Source organism: Phaseolus vulgaris, chromosome 2 (genome assembly GCF_000499845.2).
Source record: "Phaseolus vulgaris cultivar G19833 chromosome 2, P. vulgaris v2.0, whole genome shotgun sequence".
In the NCBI taxonomy this organism is placed as follows: domain Eukaryota; kingdom Viridiplantae; phylum Streptophyta; class Magnoliopsida; order Fabales; family Fabaceae; genus Phaseolus; species Phaseolus vulgaris.
The window spans coordinates 4,758,236-4,779,486 of record NC_023758.2 but is presented as its reverse complement, the minus strand read 5'-3'; the positions used below and the strand labels follow the sequence as shown (position 1 = coordinate 4,779,486).

The window sequence follows — 21,251 nt, the reverse complement described above, 5'->3', positions numbered from 1 at the left end:
TTACGGTTTAAATTAGATTAAGTTACTATTATACAGGTTTAGCCTCGCACATTTTGAATTATTAGATCATATTAACGTTTGAATTATAATCCACTTCATTCTACACAGTCCTATTTATTGCAGCAACCTTTGAATCAAACTGAACTTTCCGTTTTAGTTCCACGGTTGAGGAAGAAACCCTCCACTACACCACACTTTTTGTGTAACTACTAAAACAATTTTTGTATTTGCTAATGTTTTTCTTTATCAGTGTTTTGTACAGTATTCTTATGGCCATTAGTTCAATGCATGACGATCCTTTCAGGTTTAAAAACATCAGAAATCTTGCGATCTTCAGACTTTTTACATAAATGTGATATAGAGTGAACTAAAATCTACTATGGAAACTGGAGTTGAAGTTGGTGGAGAATGTGGAGGGAACAAAAATCCAGTTACAGATAATGGTGTCTGGTTAAATAACAGTTTAGAACTCAGACTCATCACCACGATCTCAAGCTGCCAGCCATTCTAAGTTAATTTTCAACGCATACATACCCCACGTCTCCCAATTACAGCTGCAACTCTCTTTCTTTATCTCCTTTCTTTTCCTACCTTCCAAACCATTCCTACAGTGTTTAATTTAATATAAGATGCAGTGGAATATTTTCATACCTATGTCTTTCAACACCTACTTTCAGACTTAGTCAGATGCTACATAATTATTGGCAAATTCAGTTCAGATGTTTTCGTATGGATAGATATAGAGCCAATCCCTCCATTAGCATTACTATAAATAGAGTGCTTTTCCAACTTCTCAGTTCAAGCATTTTAAACAAATAGTGAAGCTTCTTATTCTGCATTAACACACTCTCTCTTATAGTTATAGGCATCCAAAGAACAAGCAAATGGAGCCTATTGAGGAGATCTCCCAAGAATGGATGAGTTGTCATAGTGAAGTGTACACAGAGGAGGAAGCTGAGTTCATGAGCCAGTTCTTCTATGAACGTTTCAACATGGAAACAGAAGCTCCAAATGCAAATTCTATCTTCTTTATACAAGGGAGTGAGCCCTGTGCTCATAGTACCAAATATATCTTTCCCACAACAAATGCTTCCAACAATTTGGGCCACGTGTTTTCCTTACCAGGGAATGACGCCAAATTGATGAATGAAAATACTGACCAAGAGTTGGGTCTTGGGAGAGAGAATCTTGCTGATATGGATTTGCAGGCTCACAAGGCACGCCAAATATTAGTTTCTGAACCCGAAAAGGATAATACCAGAAGCATGGAGAAATCAGAAAAAAGGTTTAGGAGCTCACTTGAGGTAGAATACCACTAAGTGTAATTCTTCTTGACATTTTCTAGTATTATTACTATCTTTTTTCGCATTTCCTTCTCATGCAGAATTCATGATACGTGTTTGATTTTGTGAGTATGTCTTCATGAATTCATGATTTTCATACAGGGCCCAGAGAACAAGAGGAATGTGAAATCTAAGAAGAATCCCAAACCATCTTCTTTGAGGAACACTGAAGAGGAAGCAACTCAGACCTTAAGCAGTTGCTTTTCAGATGATGAATCCAAAGATTCTAGAGCAATGAAGTCAAGTGGAAAATCAAGATCTAACAGAGACGCTGCACTTGATCTACAGAGCGCGTATGCAAGAGTAAGTCCTTTGTTTGAAGTTATCCTTGCTAATTGCTGACATTTTATGATACTGTTTTGCTTGTGGGGGACTGGTTCTTATATTTTGCATTGTGCAGAAGAGAAGAGAGAGAATAAATGAAAGGTTGAGAATTCTACAAACACTGGTCCCAAATGGAACTAAGGTAGCATGCTCAGTGGAAATCAACTGTTGCTAAAAGCACTGGTTCACTCACAAAATTCTAAAGTTTGATTGCTTGATGAACTGCAGGTTGATATCAGCACAATGCTTGAGGAAGCTGTGCAACATGTGAAGTTTTTACAGCTTCAAATTAAGGTCACAACTTGGTTATCCTTCTTACTTTAGCTGCATCTAAAATTTAGCCAATATTATTATATAAATATGCATCTTTGAAAAGACAATAACTGATATGATTTCCAACATTTGAATTTTAACAGCTTCTGAGCTCTGATGATCTGTGGATGTACGCTCCCATTGCTTACAATGGAATGAGCATTGGCCCGGAACTTTTAACATCAACATCACCAAGCAACCAAAGAAATGCATAGCATAGCAATAAAGATTACTAAGAGCAGGCAGAATCATTCTGTGATGTTTATATATGCTCAGTTCACCAAACAAACAAGGACGCATGAAACTAGTTAAAATTACTGAACCACATCAATTTCAGTTCATTTTTTATTCTTTATTTGGGAATTTCAGAACATACTTCAATGGATAATTTTATTTCACTTTGAGTCTCCTCAGCATTTCATGCAGTAACTCTACTGGAAAAATAAAATATAAACAATCATATTTTTAACAATTAAGTGCTACTTTTAAAGCTAGTTACCAGATTATTTTATATATAACTTTTTTATCGACACTCCTAGGATACTTATTGGTGAACTGTTCAATTCAAAAAATATTTATTGGATTTTGAAAATTCTAGCATGGTTCTATAACACAATTTTAAAAGGTATAAATGTTGAAAATCTCACATCAACTAGAGATTAGAGTCTTTCATTGTCCTAACTCAACCCTATAAAACCAGCTCATAGGGTTGAGGTTTGCACCCACTTATATACAATGAAAGGCTCTAATCTCTAGTCGATGTGGGATCTCCAACAATAAATACAATAATTTTTTAAAAACTCAAATTTATTGATAATTTTTTATTATGATCATAAAAATAAGGAACAAATTCTTTTGAATCAGTTATAAAAAATATCTTCCTGCTCCAAAAAAATTTGAAACATACTTTTTTTTCACATAAATATTTATTTCAATTTATATAATTCAAAATTATATCATATATAGATCCGTGTTCTCGTGTTCTACATTTTAGAAATTATACGTATCTTTGTGTCCGTATCCATATCGTATCCGTGCTACATAACTTGTCTCACTTGAAACCGTTTATAACTAAAATCTTATTGCAAAAGTCTTTTTATCAGAAATGTTTTTCTAAAATTTAAATTAATCAGCGCACGCTATAAGATGTCGGCTCAATTCCCTATCTAGCACCATTTACATCTTTATTTCCCTATCTAACACCCTTTTGTTTTTATTTCCCTATCTAGCACCCTTTTGTTTTTATTTCTCTATCTAGCACTCTTTTATTTTTTATTTCCCTATCTAGCACCATTTTAAAAATAATTAAATAAATAATAAATTATTATTTTTTTAATAATTTTAATTTTGAATGCATTAAAAAATAAATATTTTTAATGTTTAAAATAATTAGAAATATAATTAATGAATAAATAAATGAGTTTTTACAAAATAAAAATAAAAAAGTAATAAATTAAAAATGTTTAGTTTAAAATATTTTTTTTTAAATGAAGAAAATAAAAAATTAAACTCTACAACAACATAAAAGTTGAATCTATAAACATAAATTAGTATTTATTTTTATTATTATTGATGATGTAATCATGTTAATTTCAAGTAAAAAATACAGGACATATTTATATAAAAAACCAAAGTCAATTAGTATTAATTAATAGTGGACACATAAATAATATTGAAGTATTTACCTAAATGCAAAATTCTAAAAAAAACTAATACAAATGTTACACTTAATGCTTAAAAATGAGACTAAAAAAATAAGTATAGAAAATAAAAACATCAACAATAAAATAAAAACAAAAAATAGATATAAATAAAGAATGACAGAAAAAAAAATAACAACTAAAAACATAAAAGATATAAAATAAAGGCAAAACAAAATAAGTAAAGATAAAAGATATAAAAAAATTCGAACAAGATAAAGATAAGAGATATAAAGCGATATTAAATAAGTATATGTTGATTATAAAAAGGAAAATAAATAAAAAATGATCATTCATTTGATATTTTCTTCAGTGGTACATTAAATAGTTTGTGCAAAATGAAACATAATTAATGACGAGAATTGCACAATCCAGTAATTTCTTTTATAATTTTAATTTTGAATGCATTAAAAAAATATATTTTTAGTATTTAAAATAGTTAGAAATATAATTAATGAATAAAAACATAAATAGAAATAAATAAAGAATGACAGAAAAAATAATAATAACTAGAAACATATTAAATGAATGATCATCTCTTATTTATTTTCCTTTTTATGATCAACATATACTTATTTAGTATCGTCTTATATTTCTTATATTTATCTTGTTTTGATTTATTTGATTTTTTTTATATCTTTTATCTTTATCTTATTTTGTTTTTCCTTTATTTTATACCTTTTATGTTTTTAGTTATTATTATTTTTTCTGCAATCTTTATTTATTTATTTATTTATGGTTTTTGTTTTTATTTTATTGTTGTTGTTTTTATTTTCTAGACTTGTATATTTTTGCATTTTTTTCTTCTCATTTTTAAGCATTAAGTGTAACATTTGTATTAGTTTTTTTTAGAATTTTGCATTTAGGTAAACACTTCAATATTATTTATGTGTCCACTATTAATTAATACTAATTGACTTTGGTTTTTTTTATAAATATGTCCTGTATTTTTTACTTGAAATTAACATGATTACATCATCAATAATAATAAAAATAAATACTAATGTATGTTTATAGATTCAACTTTTATGTTGTTGTAGAGTTTAATTTTTTATTTTCTTCATTTTAAAAAATAATAATTTTAAACTAAACATTTTTAATTTATTACTTTTTTGTTTTTATTTTGTAAAAACTCATTTATTTATTCATTAATTATATTTCTAATTATTTTAAACATTAAAAATATTTATTTTTTAATGCATTCAGTGTAGCATTAAGTGTAGCATTTGCATTAGCTTTTTTTTAGAATTTTGCATTTAGGGTAGACACTTCAATATTATTTATGTGTTCACTATTAATTAATACTAATTGACTTTGGTTTTTTAATAATTATGTCCTGTATTTTTTACTTGAAATTAACATGATTATATCATCAATAATAATAAAAATAAATATTAATTTATATTTATAGATTCAACTTTTATGTTGTTGTATAGTTTAATTTTTTATTTTCTTCATTTTAAAAAAAAATTTAAACTAAACATTTTTTAATTTATTACTTTTTTATTTTTATTTTGTAAAAACTCATTTATTTATTCATTAATTATATTTCTAATTATTTTAAACATTAAAAATATTTATGTTTTAATGCATTCAAAATTAAAATTATTAAAAAAATAATAATTTATTATTTATTTATTTATTTTTAAAATGGTGCTAGATAGGGAAATAAAAAATAAAAGAGTGCTAGATAGGGAAATAAAAACAAAAGGGTGCTAGATAGGGAAATAAAAACAAAAGGATGCTAGATAGAGAAATAAAGATGTAAATGGTGCTAGATAGGGAATTGAGCGATAAGATACTAATCAAGAGGTGGAATGTAGTACTATACTTTAAGGATCCCAAATCCCAAATTTTTCTATGTCCAAACAATTTTGGATATTATTTTTTTAAAGTTTTCTAATAAAGGAGTTCACGAATTTCCAGTTACTAAAAATAACTTACACGGCAAATCAAAATTACATGTGACCACTATAACTTTGAATGCTATAAACCAAATTATAATTATAGACCGATGAATTTTTATTGTGTCACAAATATTTAACTTTCTCCTTTTACAACAGATAAATTTTTCATTTCTGAAAATGGTGAATCTTGTAAATTATGATTCGTATATTAGGAATGATTAAGTTTCGTTTAGTTGGTAAAAACTGTCAGAAATATTTATGTAGATTTTCATAGAAACCAAATGTCCCATTTTTTAGTAATCTTATTTTCCTTTTATCAATAAACAATACTTTGATTGGTGAAGATATTACCAATAAACTGTTGGCATTCAGAATGTGACAGTAATATTGAAATCATTAATTCACAGAAGTTGAGATCTCGAAGGCAATTTTGAGGCAGCCTCCACAAAGGTGGTAAAACTAAAACAGAACATGAGTAGTAACTACACACTACAGAGCAAAGGAACAAGTTTTAAAAGTTAACTTGCATGTATTACAGCACGATAAGTTACAATCTTGGCGTGGAAGAACGTTTCTGGTAAAGCAGAAATCCTAGAATCCAGAGATATAGCACCCCACTCTGCCCTCTAAGTATATAGAATGCTACATTTCCATATGATACAGTCTGCTAAATTCAAAATGGCTCAAACATGGTACAGGAAAAAACCACACCCATGCTGAAACCCCAGTAGAGTGATTGGCCTAGTTTTCCTTTCATGCTCTTTGATCATTGACATGATTTGGAACTTCTGCTTGGCTGTCCAGGGGCATATATTGTGCCATGATTGCTCTGATTTCGGAATCCATGTATTGCTGCAAAAACACAAAATAACACCATTAAATTTGTATCCTATAAAACTGAATAAATCATCATTGTGTCTTGATTTGAGCCAATTTTTTAGTTATATGCGCTTGGAGTGTTGGGCAACTCAGCACACTCTAATGCAGAATTCCAGCTTTATGCATCCAATAACAACACCAAAGTGAAAGAAAGCAGCAGAGCTTACCCTTATTCTATACTTGTACACAAGGAATGCCCCACCAGCAATCATAACTACGCCAAGTAGAATCAGCCAAAATGCAGCCCAAGTAGATCTTCCCTGACTTCCAGTTTTACCTGTAGGTAATCCAGTAGAGGGTATGAAACAGGCCTTATAACAAGCATATGCAAGTGAAAGATCGAGTAAAATGTCTTGAGTATTTAACTCACTTATGCAGGTATCGTGGTCCCTCATATACAGAAGATCTCCACTACAACTGCAGTCATAGCTGCCCCATGTATTCTTGCAGCTACAATCAGGGCACTGACAAGCCTTCTTCTCTTTGCATTCGTCAATATCTGTAAAGATGAAACATTTCAGGTATTCATTTTTCTCCAGTTGTATGGAAAACACTCACTAGGTATCGGCAGTTTCCCCTATTAAACAAACTCTGAGGACAATACATCTCATCAAGAAAAGATGGAGGAAGATAATTTTGACCAAGGTAGGAATGCACATAAATTTCTCTACGTATTTATAGAAAACATAAGAGTATTCGAGACATGTTTGGATGAACTTCTCCATAAGCTCCTTCTAAGAAATAAAAACAAGAAGGAAAGTTCAAATTGGCTTTTCTTCATAAACTAAAATTAACTTATGTATAAACTAATACGTAGAAGTTATCCCGCATAATTTTCCTATTATTTTAAACTTATGTAAGCTAATATTAGCTTAGAGAAGATAATTTCAAATTTTTCTTTTATTTTTCATGAGCTTATGGAGAAACTTCTTCAAACAGGCCATACAAACCGAATTCGGGATTCTATTTTGGATATGTTATGTATATAGTATTTACATGCTGTCCATAAAACCCAAAAAGGTTTCGGGAAAAATATTAAGAGAAAAAATAATACAAGTATCTCTCACCTTCACAATTTTTGACACCATCACCTTTAAACCCTGTGGGACACTGGCATTTGACCCCTCCGTTATCCTGTTCCAATAACAATTCATGAAATATGGGTATAAAATCCAATAGATCTTCAACCATTAAAACAACATTTATTGGAGAATAAATAAGTTCAGTGGAGTTGGGTCCAGAAATTTAATATTTACTAACCAAACAAGCAGAAAATGCATGTCCATTCCGGGACTCATGCCAACAGCCTCCATTGTTTATCTTGCAACGCCCAAGTCCTCTTGCTGCAAACGCAGAAGACACTAGTTATAATTAAAATGCTCAATAGGAATAAAAGAAAAGCAAATTTCCCACAACAACAAAAGGATCATCGCATCCTGCTCCACACAGCATACAAGTGAAGGAAATAAACATGGAATGCCAAACAGAACCCTCCTGAAAGTAAATTATGCAGACAGAAAAGTGAAGTTTAAAGCCTTTAACCTTCGCAAGTAGTATAACCATCTCCCTTGAATTGGACACCATCCACCAGGGGGCATTCACATACTCTCCCACGGAATGTATCCTGATCAGATACAAACATTCGTAAGAAAATAAAAAACTATAACCCGACTTTGCTCTTTCTTCAGTAAGTTATTTTCACAGATAAATTACCTTGCATGCAGTGATGTTAGCTGCTTTATCCTGCCAACAACCACCATTGTTTGCCAAGCACTCATTTGTCTCCATATCTGCCCCAAAAAGGTATACCAGTTGGAAAGAATCAAGTCTGCACCTAAACAAGTCTACAAAGTACATTTATGTGAACCAAAGAAAATAAAAAATTGTACCAGTGCTCAGGCAAACAGCTGGTTCAGTAGTTTCCTCAAAGCCAGAACATACAGCCTTTAGAACAGCCCCTTTCTCCAATTTTCCTGGAAAGATTCTGTTTAGCATTCGGAATCCAGATCACAAACTATCACAGTAGCATACAGTACAAACCTCGATATTGTCGATTATTGACCACAAGAGTAGGCAAGATCGTAACATCACCTCGTGATCCCTTTCCAATCTAAAAAAACTAGTTCTGTTAGATATCTATATATTACTGCATTGATATAATGAATTAATAGCAATTACAAAGGAAAGTACTTGGGCATCTTGCTCTTCTTTCAAGACAGGATTATCAGTATCAGCATCTGGATCTCCCATGCATTTCCCAATCTTTTCAATATTAAGACCTGCATGTATTGAATAAATATTATTGTAAACTCATGATCAACAAATGTAAGAAAAAATAACACGCCATGATGATTCATTTACCCAGTGATTTAATTACAGCATCTGCACATTCCTTATTGTATTTTTTCTCCTTCATGGGGCATCTAATTTGAAAATCAGTGACATAGTCCCACCAGACCCAAGGCTTTCCACTTTCATTTGCCACCTTGAAAACACATAGCTGTCTTAAATTTTCAATAACCACATCTTTCCCGTCATAACCTGTGCTGAAGTCCTGCTCAGGGTCTGGAGCGCAATATCTTCCATGATTTATGCATTGAGACTTGCACTGTTTGCTCAATGTGAAAGCATGAGGACAGTACCAAGTTATATAATGGGGTGTAAACAGAGTGTAACCACCTTTCTCGAGTATCTGCGCAGCACCCTTGAAATCCTTCACAAATTCCATCAACATATCACACTTAACTCCACACTCATCATTGCTGTTGCTCCACAACTCATACTCCACACGATCATCTGGGTGAGGGACAGACTCTCTCCAATCAAGATTTACATTGACCATGTCCCCACCACTTATGGCATCCTTTAGTTTTTCACCAAAACTTTTTCCAACAAGAGCAGACGGTATAGTTATGTTCGCCACATATTTAGCAGATGAACCATCCTCTTCAGGCGTGTCCATAGTTATTAAGGGCTCCTCAACATCATCTGCAACAAGAACAGCAGAAGCTCCAGCCTTCTGGGCATTCCAAACCTTCAATGCAAAGAAGCAACCTGCAAAGGACACAAAGAACACTCCTACTCATGAGATGACTAACATTTTAGTTCTAGGTCACACAAACCAAACCAAACCAAGCATGCAAATTTCTAACTTTTTGCTGCTATAAAACAAAAGCTCAAGACATAAATGATAAATATCATTATCCAACTTTCAAGTAAACAAATTGGGGCAACCGGGGCCCTCTTTTTACCCTTAAAATAGAACTTCATCCAAGTATAATTAGAAATTGTTTGTGAAGAAGACAATGAATGAAGTGGGAAAGAAAAAAAGCAAAAAAAAGAAAGAAACTTACTTCCACGATCGAGCAGAACAAAGGTGGGAAGAGCACCGGGGGTTGATTTGAAGGAAATTCCAGAGTCTTCAAACTCTTTGCAACCTTTCTTGTTATCCTTTGGGTAAACGACGTTCCCCGCCATGCTACCACCGTATTGAGGGATGCCGAAGTTCCCGATGGCACTGTCGTGAGTGCCTCTTATTTTCTCCGGCGACGTCACTCTCAGGCTGTTCTTCTCCACCACGAATCGACCCATTATTGACACAGGCAACACTAGCCCCACAAACAAACTCACCAACCATCTCCAAATCTTCATCTTTTCTTCTTCTTTTTCCTCTTTTCAACACCAACCACTCTCTCAAACAACCTTATTTGTTGCAACTGCTGCTTCTAGTACTGTGTTCTTTCACAACAACAAAATCATTGATCATCTCTATCATCAGCTGTGTTGTGTTTTGTGTTGCCTATTTTTCCACTCTTCGTCTCAATGCTTTCTCAACTCATAATCAATCTCTCTCTCTCTCACCCTTTCTATTTCACTGTTCTTGTCATAACTAAAAATATACCGAACCCATGTTTTTTTCGTGTTATGCAAAAATTAATATAAATATTCATAAATTTATAAAATTTTACCACAAGGAAGACTAAATTTCTCTCTAGTTCATAATTCAAATCAGAATATATGATCCACAATAAAGCAACTGATTATTTGAAAATTAATAATATTAATAAAGGTATTTTTCTTTTCTGTTGAATCAAAAGATATTCCTAAAGTAGTAGCCAAGCATAAAATTATGCCAAAATCAAACACTGAAACAAAGGTAATTGCATATATATTTTCATTGGATAAACTATTTATATATTCCTCAACAAATAATAACATTAAATGTTTATTGATGGAAAACTTTCTAACGAATATTTCATAAATTATTTATCTCTAAAAAGAGAATCAGATGTAATTGTTTAAGTAATAATGCCCAAAAGTTTAGTAACCACTCCCACTCTATTACTCATACATGATGATAACAAATCTTCAACTAAGATTATAGATTTTGTCTCTCCTTAAATGTTTATATTACTGATATAATAAGAAGGAAGGGAAATATAAGACAATAGCAGTTAAGGTTGTTCTTACAATATCATGCATTAAAAAATTATAAGGATAAATTATTCAAAATGTATATTTTATTTAATCGACTTTTAAAAAATATTATTAAATATTCTCTAATCAATTAATAGGATGAAACGTGATGCTGTTAACTTTTGAATTATAAAATATTGAACTTTTTTTTCCAGAAAATTTATTTGGGGGTAAAAGTGAAATATGAGAAAAGTTATATACATGCAATACTACTATAGTAGTTAGCCTAATGACTTTCTGGGTTTAATTTGATATAGTGTTATATTCTGAATTATTAGTGTACCAAATAGGAGATTGACACGTGCACGCAATGACTCACTCCCACCAATCGTAGCCAGACACGTGTTTTTGTCGGTCATCTTCTGCAATATTTTCTGCTCGCTATATCCATTTATTATTTTATAAATAATATATATATATATATATATATATATATATATATATATATATAATCACGTGGTTCTAACTAAAAAAATGTATTCGAATGAGTAGCAGAAGTGGTCCCAACTGCTGACATTTATTAACAGATATTTTTATGGGTATCAGAAAAAGCAAACAGATATACAGGGAATTGCTTCCTGCATTCTCTAATTTTCAAATTGCACCCACACAGCTATCAAAAAGACTCTTTTATCCTTTTTAAATTATTTATTCTATAAATTTTTCCAAAAACAAATTTTTCAGAAAAAATAAATAAAAAAAGAATAATTTTTTAGAACATATATAATATCTTCCGAAATATATTTTTTGAAATGAGCTTTTTACAACACATTTTTGTGTGTTCTGCGGTGATGGGCGAAGTACGAGAGAAATGGACGGGGTAATTTGGTCATTTAGTGGGTGCAGGTTTAAAAATAGGGGTGAAGGAAGTAATTCTCAGCATACCATTCATGGGGCGGAAACAATTTACCGATCAAATAAAATCATCCAAAGTCAAGAACTTGAATGATGTCGAACAAAATACTCGATCCACTATTAAAAAACAATCCAAGTCAATAATAATTTGGATGATGTCAACTTCATTGTCAGTCCAATCAAATAAGAAGCATCCCATGTCAAGAACTTGGATGGTGTCCAACACAATGTTGAGTTCACTCAAATAAAATCATCCCAAATAAAAAATTTGGATGGTGTCAAGCCCAATGCTCAATCCACTCAAATAAAATCATCTCAAGTTTAGAACTTGAATGATGTCGATTCCAATGTTCAATCCACTAAAACAAAACCACTTCAAGTTAAGAACTTGAATGATGCTGAACTCAATGCTCAGTCCAATCAAAATTATCACCAAGTTATACTTTACGATGATTGCCTTTTCTCCAAGGTATGTTGGAGCAAGAGTAATATATTATAAAGTTAATGAGTTTGAAAGATAAAATAAAATGCATTAAGTATAAAAGTCAGTTTAGGAAACATAGAAGTATAAAGTTAAGTTTAAAAAATAAAAAGTAGAATGCTGACTTTATTAAAATAAGTCTTCATTAAGACTTGAGAGAGTTGTGTAGTGTCATAGGTGGAATTCGATTAATAAATTTCTAAGACTTGGACATGAGATTGGAGGATTGTGTGGAGTGATAGATCGGATCCAATTAGTTAAAAGCTTATATTGATAAGATAAAAACCAATTTAAAAAATATCTTAATAAAAAATAAACATTAAATATATCAATTCTATTATTTTCTTTCTCATATCAAAATAGTTTAAATATCTTGAATGGATACTAAAAACAAGTTCACATAGAGATGAAAAATAACACAAAATATAAAAGAGATGCGTAAAATTGGAAAAACAATAACATAAACTCAACTAGAAATCCATGGATTACTGGCTCAAAGTGAATGCATACTTTTAGTTAAGATCTATAATTGAAGAATATAACAAAAACTACTATGACTTTTGATAATTCTGCTAAGATGCAGGGTGTTGTATTCTGAGTCAGCATTTGACTGAGCATGTGATTGAGTGTAGAATTGAATGAAAATAGGGTGAGCCACAGGGAGAAGTCAGAATGTGATATCCATTGGTGATGGTTGTGAGAGTGATTCTGTGTGGAGACATAGAATGATGACAGTGTCACACATGTGGGGGCCATCTTGACCATTTCCTTTGACACAAATGTTTCAACTGCTCCCAACCTGCTCCATATAATATTCACATGTAACTCAAATACCAACCAAAACCATCTCTTAAAGAGACATGGAAGTAGCAGCAAAGCCTACAGCACTCACTGTCATCATCCTCATCCTCCTAAACCATGCTTCCCAACTCCATTCCAGAAACCTCTCAACTTCTCCTTCACCTGCACCAGTTCATCTCTCATTTCCCATCAAACTTCTCTCTCTTTTCATTTCTTATTTTTCACCACTGTGTTCTTCTAAGTTTGAATGTCCTCTTTCAGGAAAGTGTTGCCCCAGCAACATACAAGAGGAGCTTGAACCCACATGAAGGAAGGAAAGGAAATCCTAGGTTAGGTTCATTTCCTGCTACATGTCAAACAAAGTGCAACCATTGCAAGCCCTGTGTGCCAGTTGAGGTGACAATCAAAACCATGGCAGAGGAAGAGAATAAGTACTATCCCATAGCGTGGAAGTGTATGTGCCAGAGCAACATTTTTTCACCTTAGGCAACACTTCCATTTTATTTTTTCATTTTTATGCCTGTGGCTAGCTAGTTACTTCACTTCTCATTATGTTACCAAAGTTATCGTATACCTAAACTAGTTTTCTTTCAAGAAACACATTTCAAGCTATCTTAATGAAAAGGGTTTCTATTACATCAAAACCAACATTGAAAAAAACTGAGATGAAAGGAAATTGTATTGGAGTATGAAATTATTCTACCGTCTCGACTAGAGGTTAGAATATTTCATAAAATATAAGCGAATATAAATCTTATTTTACAAACTAATTTTATAAGATTGAATTAAATTTAAAGCGAAGGTAAATCTTACTTTATAAACTTATTTTATATGGTTGAATTAAATTTAAATTTATTTTTTAATATGGTATTAGACTTAATTTTAGATTTTATTTTAATAAAAGTTTATTAATTATCAGGCCACCAATTTTTTATTTATGAAATTTCAATTTATAAAATCAGGTAGTAAATTAGTGTCATAAAATGATACTGAAAGTTTGCACCTAACAAAGTCAATATTAAATAAAACTATAATCTTCTTATTTCAAATTTGATCTACATTGTTGGACTATTACGGAAATAAAGGAGAGAGAGTGCATGTTGTGGATTCATGATAATCATTTGTTATAGTCAAGTAATTCCTTTGAGTTATAATTCTTTTATCTGGAGATTAAGGTTTACATATTTTATTTCTTTAATATTTTATTACCTTAATTTAAAAATTATTCGCTTTAAGATTTATTATATTCTTTTTTAGATTTATTCTATAAGATGTATATATTTTGTGATAAAATATTTATATATTCATATAAGATTAATATATTACATTTATTTTATTTATATTAGTATTTTATTATTTGTAATTATTTTGGTCGTCAAAATCCTACGTATTATTATCCATTTTATAAATAATTTTTATTTTTTCCTAATTTTAAATATAATCATTTAAAAATTATAGTTTCAAGTATAAATTCAAATAGAAAATTTACGATAAAGTATAATATAAATATATTTTTATTCTAAAATATTTCTTTTATCAACATTAGTACCAATAATTTTTTTTTCTAAAAGAAATTTTAAATAAATTGCACACTAAGTATAAATTGAAATAAAGTTAATTTCTTTAAAAAAAACAACTTTAATTTTTATAAATCTAAATAGAAAACATAAATTAATAAAATCAAATTCTAAAAACTTATTTATTACTAATAAGTTTGCTTTGATGATTTGATTATAAAACGCATTAAAATAGAAGTCACCACTAATTGATATAAATACGTTAGGGTTAAAATCAAAATTACATATTAAAAAGGTAAAACTTAAGAAGTTAACATACCATGTAAACTATATAAATACAGATATTTCAATATAACAAAATCTGTAAACTATATAAATACGTTAGTTTTCTTTCATATATCTCTTTTTGTGAATTTTTTTAGGACGTACCTCCTTAGCAGGGTGCAAACAACATATGAAAGTACTTTTGTAATTTTTTTTGAAAATTTTCAACGCAATATGGACTAAGAAAAAAAATCAGAAAGTAGGACGAAATTTCACAAATTTTTCTAGAGGACAGCCTTGGGTTTTCACAAAATTTCATAAAAATTGACCCGAAATAATTTTTTCCTGAAATTCCACATAAGAATCTGGACTAAATTTGGGACAAAACGCGATAAATTTCACATCAAACGGATGAGTATTCACCAAGGAAAAAAATCAAACAATTTCACACAAAAACGAACCTTCCTTTCAACCCTGACAGTGATGAATAAATTTTTTATTGAAAATCTTGTGGCACGAATCTGGGGCTCAAATCTCACCCAAAACTCAATAGACACAATGAAGAATGTTTAGTAAAATTTTCAGACCAGAAGACCCCAGAAATAGAGAGTAGTCGGACCCAGACCGAGAGTGAACAAAACATGTTTTCCGAAAACAATATGTCCTAGTTTTCTTCCTTATAACTCATTTTTGTGATTTTTTTTGGACGTGCCTCCTTAAAAGGGTGCAAATAACACATGAAAGTACTTTTGTAAATTTTCAATGCAATATGGACCTAGAAAAAAATTGTAGAAAGTAGGGTGAAATTTCACAAATTTTTCTAGAGGATAGCCTTGGTTTTTCACAAAATTTTAGAAAAATTGACCCAAAATAATTTTTTCTTGAAATTCCACGTAAGAATCTGGACTGAATTTGGGACAAAACGCGATAAATTTCACGTCAAACGGATGAGTATTCACCTAGGAAAAAAATCAAACACTTCCACAAAAAAACGAACCTTCCTTTCAACCTTGGCAGTGATGAATAAAAAATTTATTGAAAATCGTGTGGCACGAATCTGGGGATCAAATCTCACCCAAAACACAATAGACACGATGACGAATGTCTGGTAAAATTTTCAAACCAGAAGACCCAAGGAATAGGGCGTAGTCAGACCCAGACCGAGAGTGAACAAAACCTGTTTTCCGAAAACAATATATCCTAGTTTTCTTCCCTATAACTCATTTTTGTGATTTTTTTGGACGTGCCTCCTTAGAAGGGTGCAAACAACATATGAAAGTACTTTTGTAAATTCTAAACGCAATATGGACCTAGAAAAAAATTGCAGAAAGTATGGCGAAATTTCACAAATTTTTCTAGAGATAGACTTGGTTTTTTACAAAATTTCAGAAAAAGTGACCCGAAATAATTTTTTCCTGAAATTCCACATAAGAATTTGGACTAAATTTGGGACAAAACGCCATATATTTCAAGTCAAACGGATGAGTATTTACCTAGTAAAAAAATCAAACAGTTTCACACAAAAACGAACATTCCATTCAACTCTTAGAGTGATGAATAAAAAATGTATTGAAAATTTTGTGGGACGAATCTGGGGCTCAAATCTCACCCAAAACTCCATAGACACAATCACGAATGTCTGGTAAAATTTTCAGACCAGAAGACCTCAGAAATAGGACGTAGTAAGACCCAGACCGAGAGTGAACAAAACTTGTATTCCGAAAACAATATGTCCTAGTTTTCTTCCCTATAACTCATTTTTGTTATTATTTTTGGACATACCTCCTTAGAAGGGTAGAAACAACATATGAAAGTACTGTTGTAAATTTTCAACGCAATATGTACCTAGAAAAAAATTGCAAAAAGTAGGGCGAAATTTCACAAATTTTTCTAGAAGATAGCCTTGGTTTTTCACAAAATTTTAGAAAAATTGACCCGAAATAATTTTTTCTTGAAATTCCACGTAAGAATCTGGACTGAATTTGGGACAAAACGCGATAAATTTCACGTCAAACGGATGAGTATTCACCTAGGAAAAAAATCAAACACTTCCACAAAAAAACGAACCTTCCTTTCAACCTTGGCAGTGATGAATAAAAAATTTATTGAAAATCGTGTGGCACGAATCTGGGGATCAAATCTCACCCAAAACACAATAGACACGATGACGAATGTCTGGTAAAATTTTCAAACCAGAAGACCCAAGGAATAGGGCGTAGTCAGACCCAGACCGAGAGTGAACAAAACCTGTTTTCCGAAAACAATATGTCCTAGTTTTCTTCCCTATAACTCATTTTTGTGATTTTTTTGGACGTGCCTCCTTAGAAGGGTGCAAACAACATATGAAAGTACTTTTGTAAATTCTAAACGCAATATGGACCTAGAAAAAAATTGCAGAAAGTAGGGCGAAATTTCACAAATTTTTCTAGAGATAGACTTGGTTTTTTACAAAATTTCAGAAAAAGTGACCCGAAATAATTTTTTCCTGAAATTCCACATAAGAATTTGGACTAAATTTGGGACAAAACGCCATATATTTCAAGTCAAACGGATGAGTATTTACCTAGTAAAAAAATGAAACAGTTTCACACAAAAACGAACATTCCATTCAACTCTTAGAGTGATGAATAAAAAATGTATTGAAAATTTTGTGGGACGAATCTGGGGCTCAAATCTCACCCAAAACTCCATAGACACAATCACGAATGTCTGGTAAAATTTTCAGACCAGAAGACCTCAGAAATAGGACGTAGTAAGACCCAGACCGAGAGTGAACAAAACTTGTATTCCGAAAACAATATGTCCTAGTTTTCTTCCCTATAACTCATTTTTGTTATTATTTTTGGACGTACCTCCTTAGAAGGGTAGAAACAACATATGAAAGTACTGTTGTAAATTTTCAACGCAATATGTACCTAGAAAAAAATTGCAAAAAGTAGGGCGAAATTTCACAAATTTTTCTAGAGCTTGGTTTTTCACAAAATTTCAGAAAAATTGACCCGAAATAATTTTTTCTTAAAATTCCTCGTAAGAATCTGGAACGGATGAGTATTCAGCTAGGAAAAAAATCAAACATTTTCACACAAAAACGAATCTTCCTTTCAACCTTGGCAGTGATGAATAAAAAATTTATTGAAAATCTTGTGGGACAAATCTGAGGCTCAAATCTCACCCAAAACTCAATAGACACAATGACGAATGTCTGGTAAAATTTTCAGACCGAAAGACCCAAGGAATATGGTGTAGTCAGACCCAAACCGAGAGTGAACAAAACTTGTGTTCCGAAAACAATATGTCCTAATTTTCTTCCCTATAACTCATTCTTGTGACTTTTTTGGACGTGCCTCCTTAGAAGGGTGCAAATAACATATGAAAGTACTGTTGTAATTTTTTTTGGAAATTTTCAACCCAATATGGACCCAAAAAAAAATTGCAGAAAGTATGGCGAAATTTCATAAATTTTTCTAGAGGATAGCCTTGGTTTTTCACAATGTTTTAGAAAAACTGTCAGGAATTTTTTTTTTCTTGAAATTGCACGTAAGAATCTGGATTGAATTTGGGACAAAACGCGATACATTTCACGTCAAACGGATGAGTATTCACCTAGGAAAAAAATCAAATAGTTTCACACAAAAACGAACCTTCCTTTCAACCCTGGCAGTGATGAATAAAAAATTTATTGAAAATTTTGTGGGACGAATCTGGGGCTTAAATCTCACCCAAAATTAATAGAAGCAATGACGAATGTCTGGTAAATTTTTCAGACAAAAAGACCCGAGGAACAGGAAGTAGTCAGCCCTAGACCGAGAGTGAACAAAACCTATTTTCCGAAAACAATATGTCCTAGTTTTCTTCCCTATAACTCATTTTCGTGATTTTTTTTGGACGTGTCTCCTTAGAAGGGTGCATAAAACATATGAAAGTTTATATGAAAGTACATCTAAAATACATTTCACAAAATTTCAGAAAAATTGACCTTAAATAATTTTTTCCTGAAATTCCACGTAAGAATCTGGACTGATTTTGGGAAAAAACGCGATAAATTTCACGTCAAACCGATGTGTATTCACCTAGGAATAAAAACAAAATGTTTCATACAAAAACGAATTTTCCTTTAAACCCTAGCATTAATGAATAAAAAATTTATTCAAAATATTGTGGGACGAATCTAGAGCACAAATCTCACCCTAAACTTAATAGACACAATGACGAATTTCAAGTAAAATTTTCAGACCAGAAGAGCCAAGGAATAGGGCGTAGTCAGACCCAGACCGAGAGTGAACAAAACTTGTTTTCCGAAAACAATATGTCCTTGTTTTCTTCCCTATAACTCATTTTTGTGATTTTTTTGGATGTGCCTCCTTAGAAGGGTGCGAACAACATATGAAAGCACTTTTGTAAATTATTAACGCAATATGGACCCAAAAAAAATTTGCAAAAACTAGGGCGAAATTTCACAAATTTTTCTAGCAATAGCCTTGGTTTTTCACAAAATTTCAGAAAAATTGACCCGAAATATTTTTTTTCTGAAATTCTACGTAAGAATCTGGACTGAATTTGGGACAAAACGCGATAAATTTCATGTCAAACGGCTGAGTATTCACCTAGGAAAAGAATCAAACAATTTCATACAAAAACAAACCTTCCTTTCAACCCTGGCAGTGATGAATACAAAATTTATTGAAAATCTTGTGGGACGATTATGGGGCTCAAAAATCACCCAAAACTTAATAGATACAATGACGAATGTCTGGTAAAATTTTCAGACCAAAAGACCCAAGGAATAGGGCGTAGTCAGACCCAGACCGAGAGTGAACAAAATCTGTTTTCCGAAAACAATATGTCCTACTTTTCTTCTCTATAACTAATTTTTGTGATTTTTTTGGACGTGCCTCTTTAGAAGGGTGCAAACAACATATGAAAATACTTATTCAAATTTTCAACGCAATATGGACCCAGGAAAAAAATTGCAAAAAGTAGGGCAAAATTTCACAAATTTTTGAATCCTTGGTTTTTCAGAAAATTTCAGAAAAATTGACGCGAAATAATTTTTTCCTTAAATTTCACGTAAGAATCTGGAATGAATTTGGGACAAAACGCGATAAATTTCATGTCAAACGGATGAGTATTCACCTAGGAAAAAATAAAACAGTTTCACATAAAAACGAACCTTCCTTTCAACCCTAGCAGTGATGAATAAAAAATTTATTGAAAATCTCACCAAAAACTCAATAGACACAATAACGAATGTCTGGTAAAATTTTCAGACCAAAAGACCCAAGGAATAGGGCGTAGTCAGATCTAGACCGAGAGTGAACAAAACCTGTTTTCCGAAAACAATATGTCCTTGTTTTCTTCCCTATAACTCATTTTTGTGATTTTTTTTGGACGTACCTCCTTAGAAGGGTGCAAACAACATATGAAAGTACTTATGTAAATTTTCAACGCAATATGGACCGAGAAAAGAATTTGCAAAAAGTAGAGCGAAATTTCATAAATTTTTCTAGAGGATAGCCTTGGTTTTTCATAAAATTTCAGAAAAATTGACCTGAAATAATTTTTTCCTGAAATTCCACGTAAGAATATGGACTGAATTTTGGAAAAAACGCGATAAATTTCACGTCAAACGGATGAGTATTCACCTAGGAAAAAAATCAAAAAGTTTCACACAAAAACGAACCTTCCTTTCAACCCTGACATTAATGAATAAAAAATTTATTCAAAATCTTGTGGCACGAATCTAGGGCACAAATCTCACCCTAAACTCAATAGACACAATGACGAATGTCTGGTAAAATTTTCAGACCAGAAGAGCCAAGGAATAGGGCGTAGTCAAACTTAGACCGAGAGTGAACAAAACTTGTTTTCCGAAAACAATATGTCCTAGTTTCCTTCCCTACAACTCATTTTTGTGATATTTTTTGGACGTGCCTCCTTAGAAGGGTGCAAACAACATATGAAAGTACTTTTGTAAATTTTCAACACAATATGGTCCCAAAATTTTTTTTGCAGAAAGTAGGGCGAAATTTCATAAATTTTTCTAGAGGATAGCCTTGAGTTTTCACAAAATTTCAAAAAAATTCACCTGAAATTCCACGTAAGAATCTAAACTGAATTTGGGAAAAAACGCGATAAATTTCACGTCAAACGGATGAGTATTCACGTAGGAAAAAAAATCAAATGGTTTCACACATAAACGAACCTTCCTTTCAACCCTGGCAGTGATGATTAAAAAATTTATTGAAAATCTTGTGGGACGAATCTGGGGCTCAAATCTCACCCAAAACTCAATAGACACAATGATGAATGCCTGGTAAAACTTTCAGACCAAGAGACCCAAGGAATATGGCGTAGTGTGACCCAGACCGAGAGTGAACAAAACCTGTTTTCCG

The 21,251-nt window shown here is 31.6% G+C and overlaps 2 protein-coding genes across 2 annotated transcripts; one reads left to right on the top strand and one right to left on the bottom strand.

Moving 5' to 3' along the window:
• The first annotated feature begins 770 nt into the window (after positions 1 to 770).
• LOC137810449 (transcription factor bHLH84-like) lies at positions 771 to 2,377 on the top strand. The gene is made up of 5 exons (XM_068611696.1): positions 771 to 1,304; positions 1,446 to 1,646; positions 1,744 to 1,809; positions 1,896 to 1,961; positions 2,084 to 2,377. Exons 1-5 carry the CDS (start codon positions 885 to 887, stop codon positions 2,192 to 2,194), a joined length of 864 nt encoding a protein of 287 aa, XP_068467797.1. The 5' UTR covers positions 771 to 884; the 3' UTR covers positions 2,195 to 2,377.
• A 3,718-nt stretch (positions 2,378 to 6,095) lies between these two features.
• Positions 6,096 to 10,739, bottom strand: LOC137810448 (vacuolar-sorting receptor 1). Its single transcript, XM_068611695.1, has 12 exons — positions 9,819 to 10,739; positions 8,827 to 9,519; positions 8,656 to 8,744; positions 8,506 to 8,575; positions 8,355 to 8,438; positions 8,179 to 8,255; positions 8,008 to 8,089; positions 7,726 to 7,808; positions 7,533 to 7,599; positions 6,836 to 6,964; positions 6,633 to 6,742; positions 6,096 to 6,438 (listed from the first exon to the last, which is right to left on the bottom strand). Exons 1-12 carry the CDS (start codon positions 10,114 to 10,116, stop codon positions 6,340 to 6,342), a joined length of 1,881 nt encoding a protein of 626 aa, XP_068467796.1. The 5' UTR covers positions 10,117 to 10,739; the 3' UTR covers positions 6,096 to 6,339.
• Between the last annotated feature and the right edge of the window lie 10,512 nt (positions 10,740 to 21,251).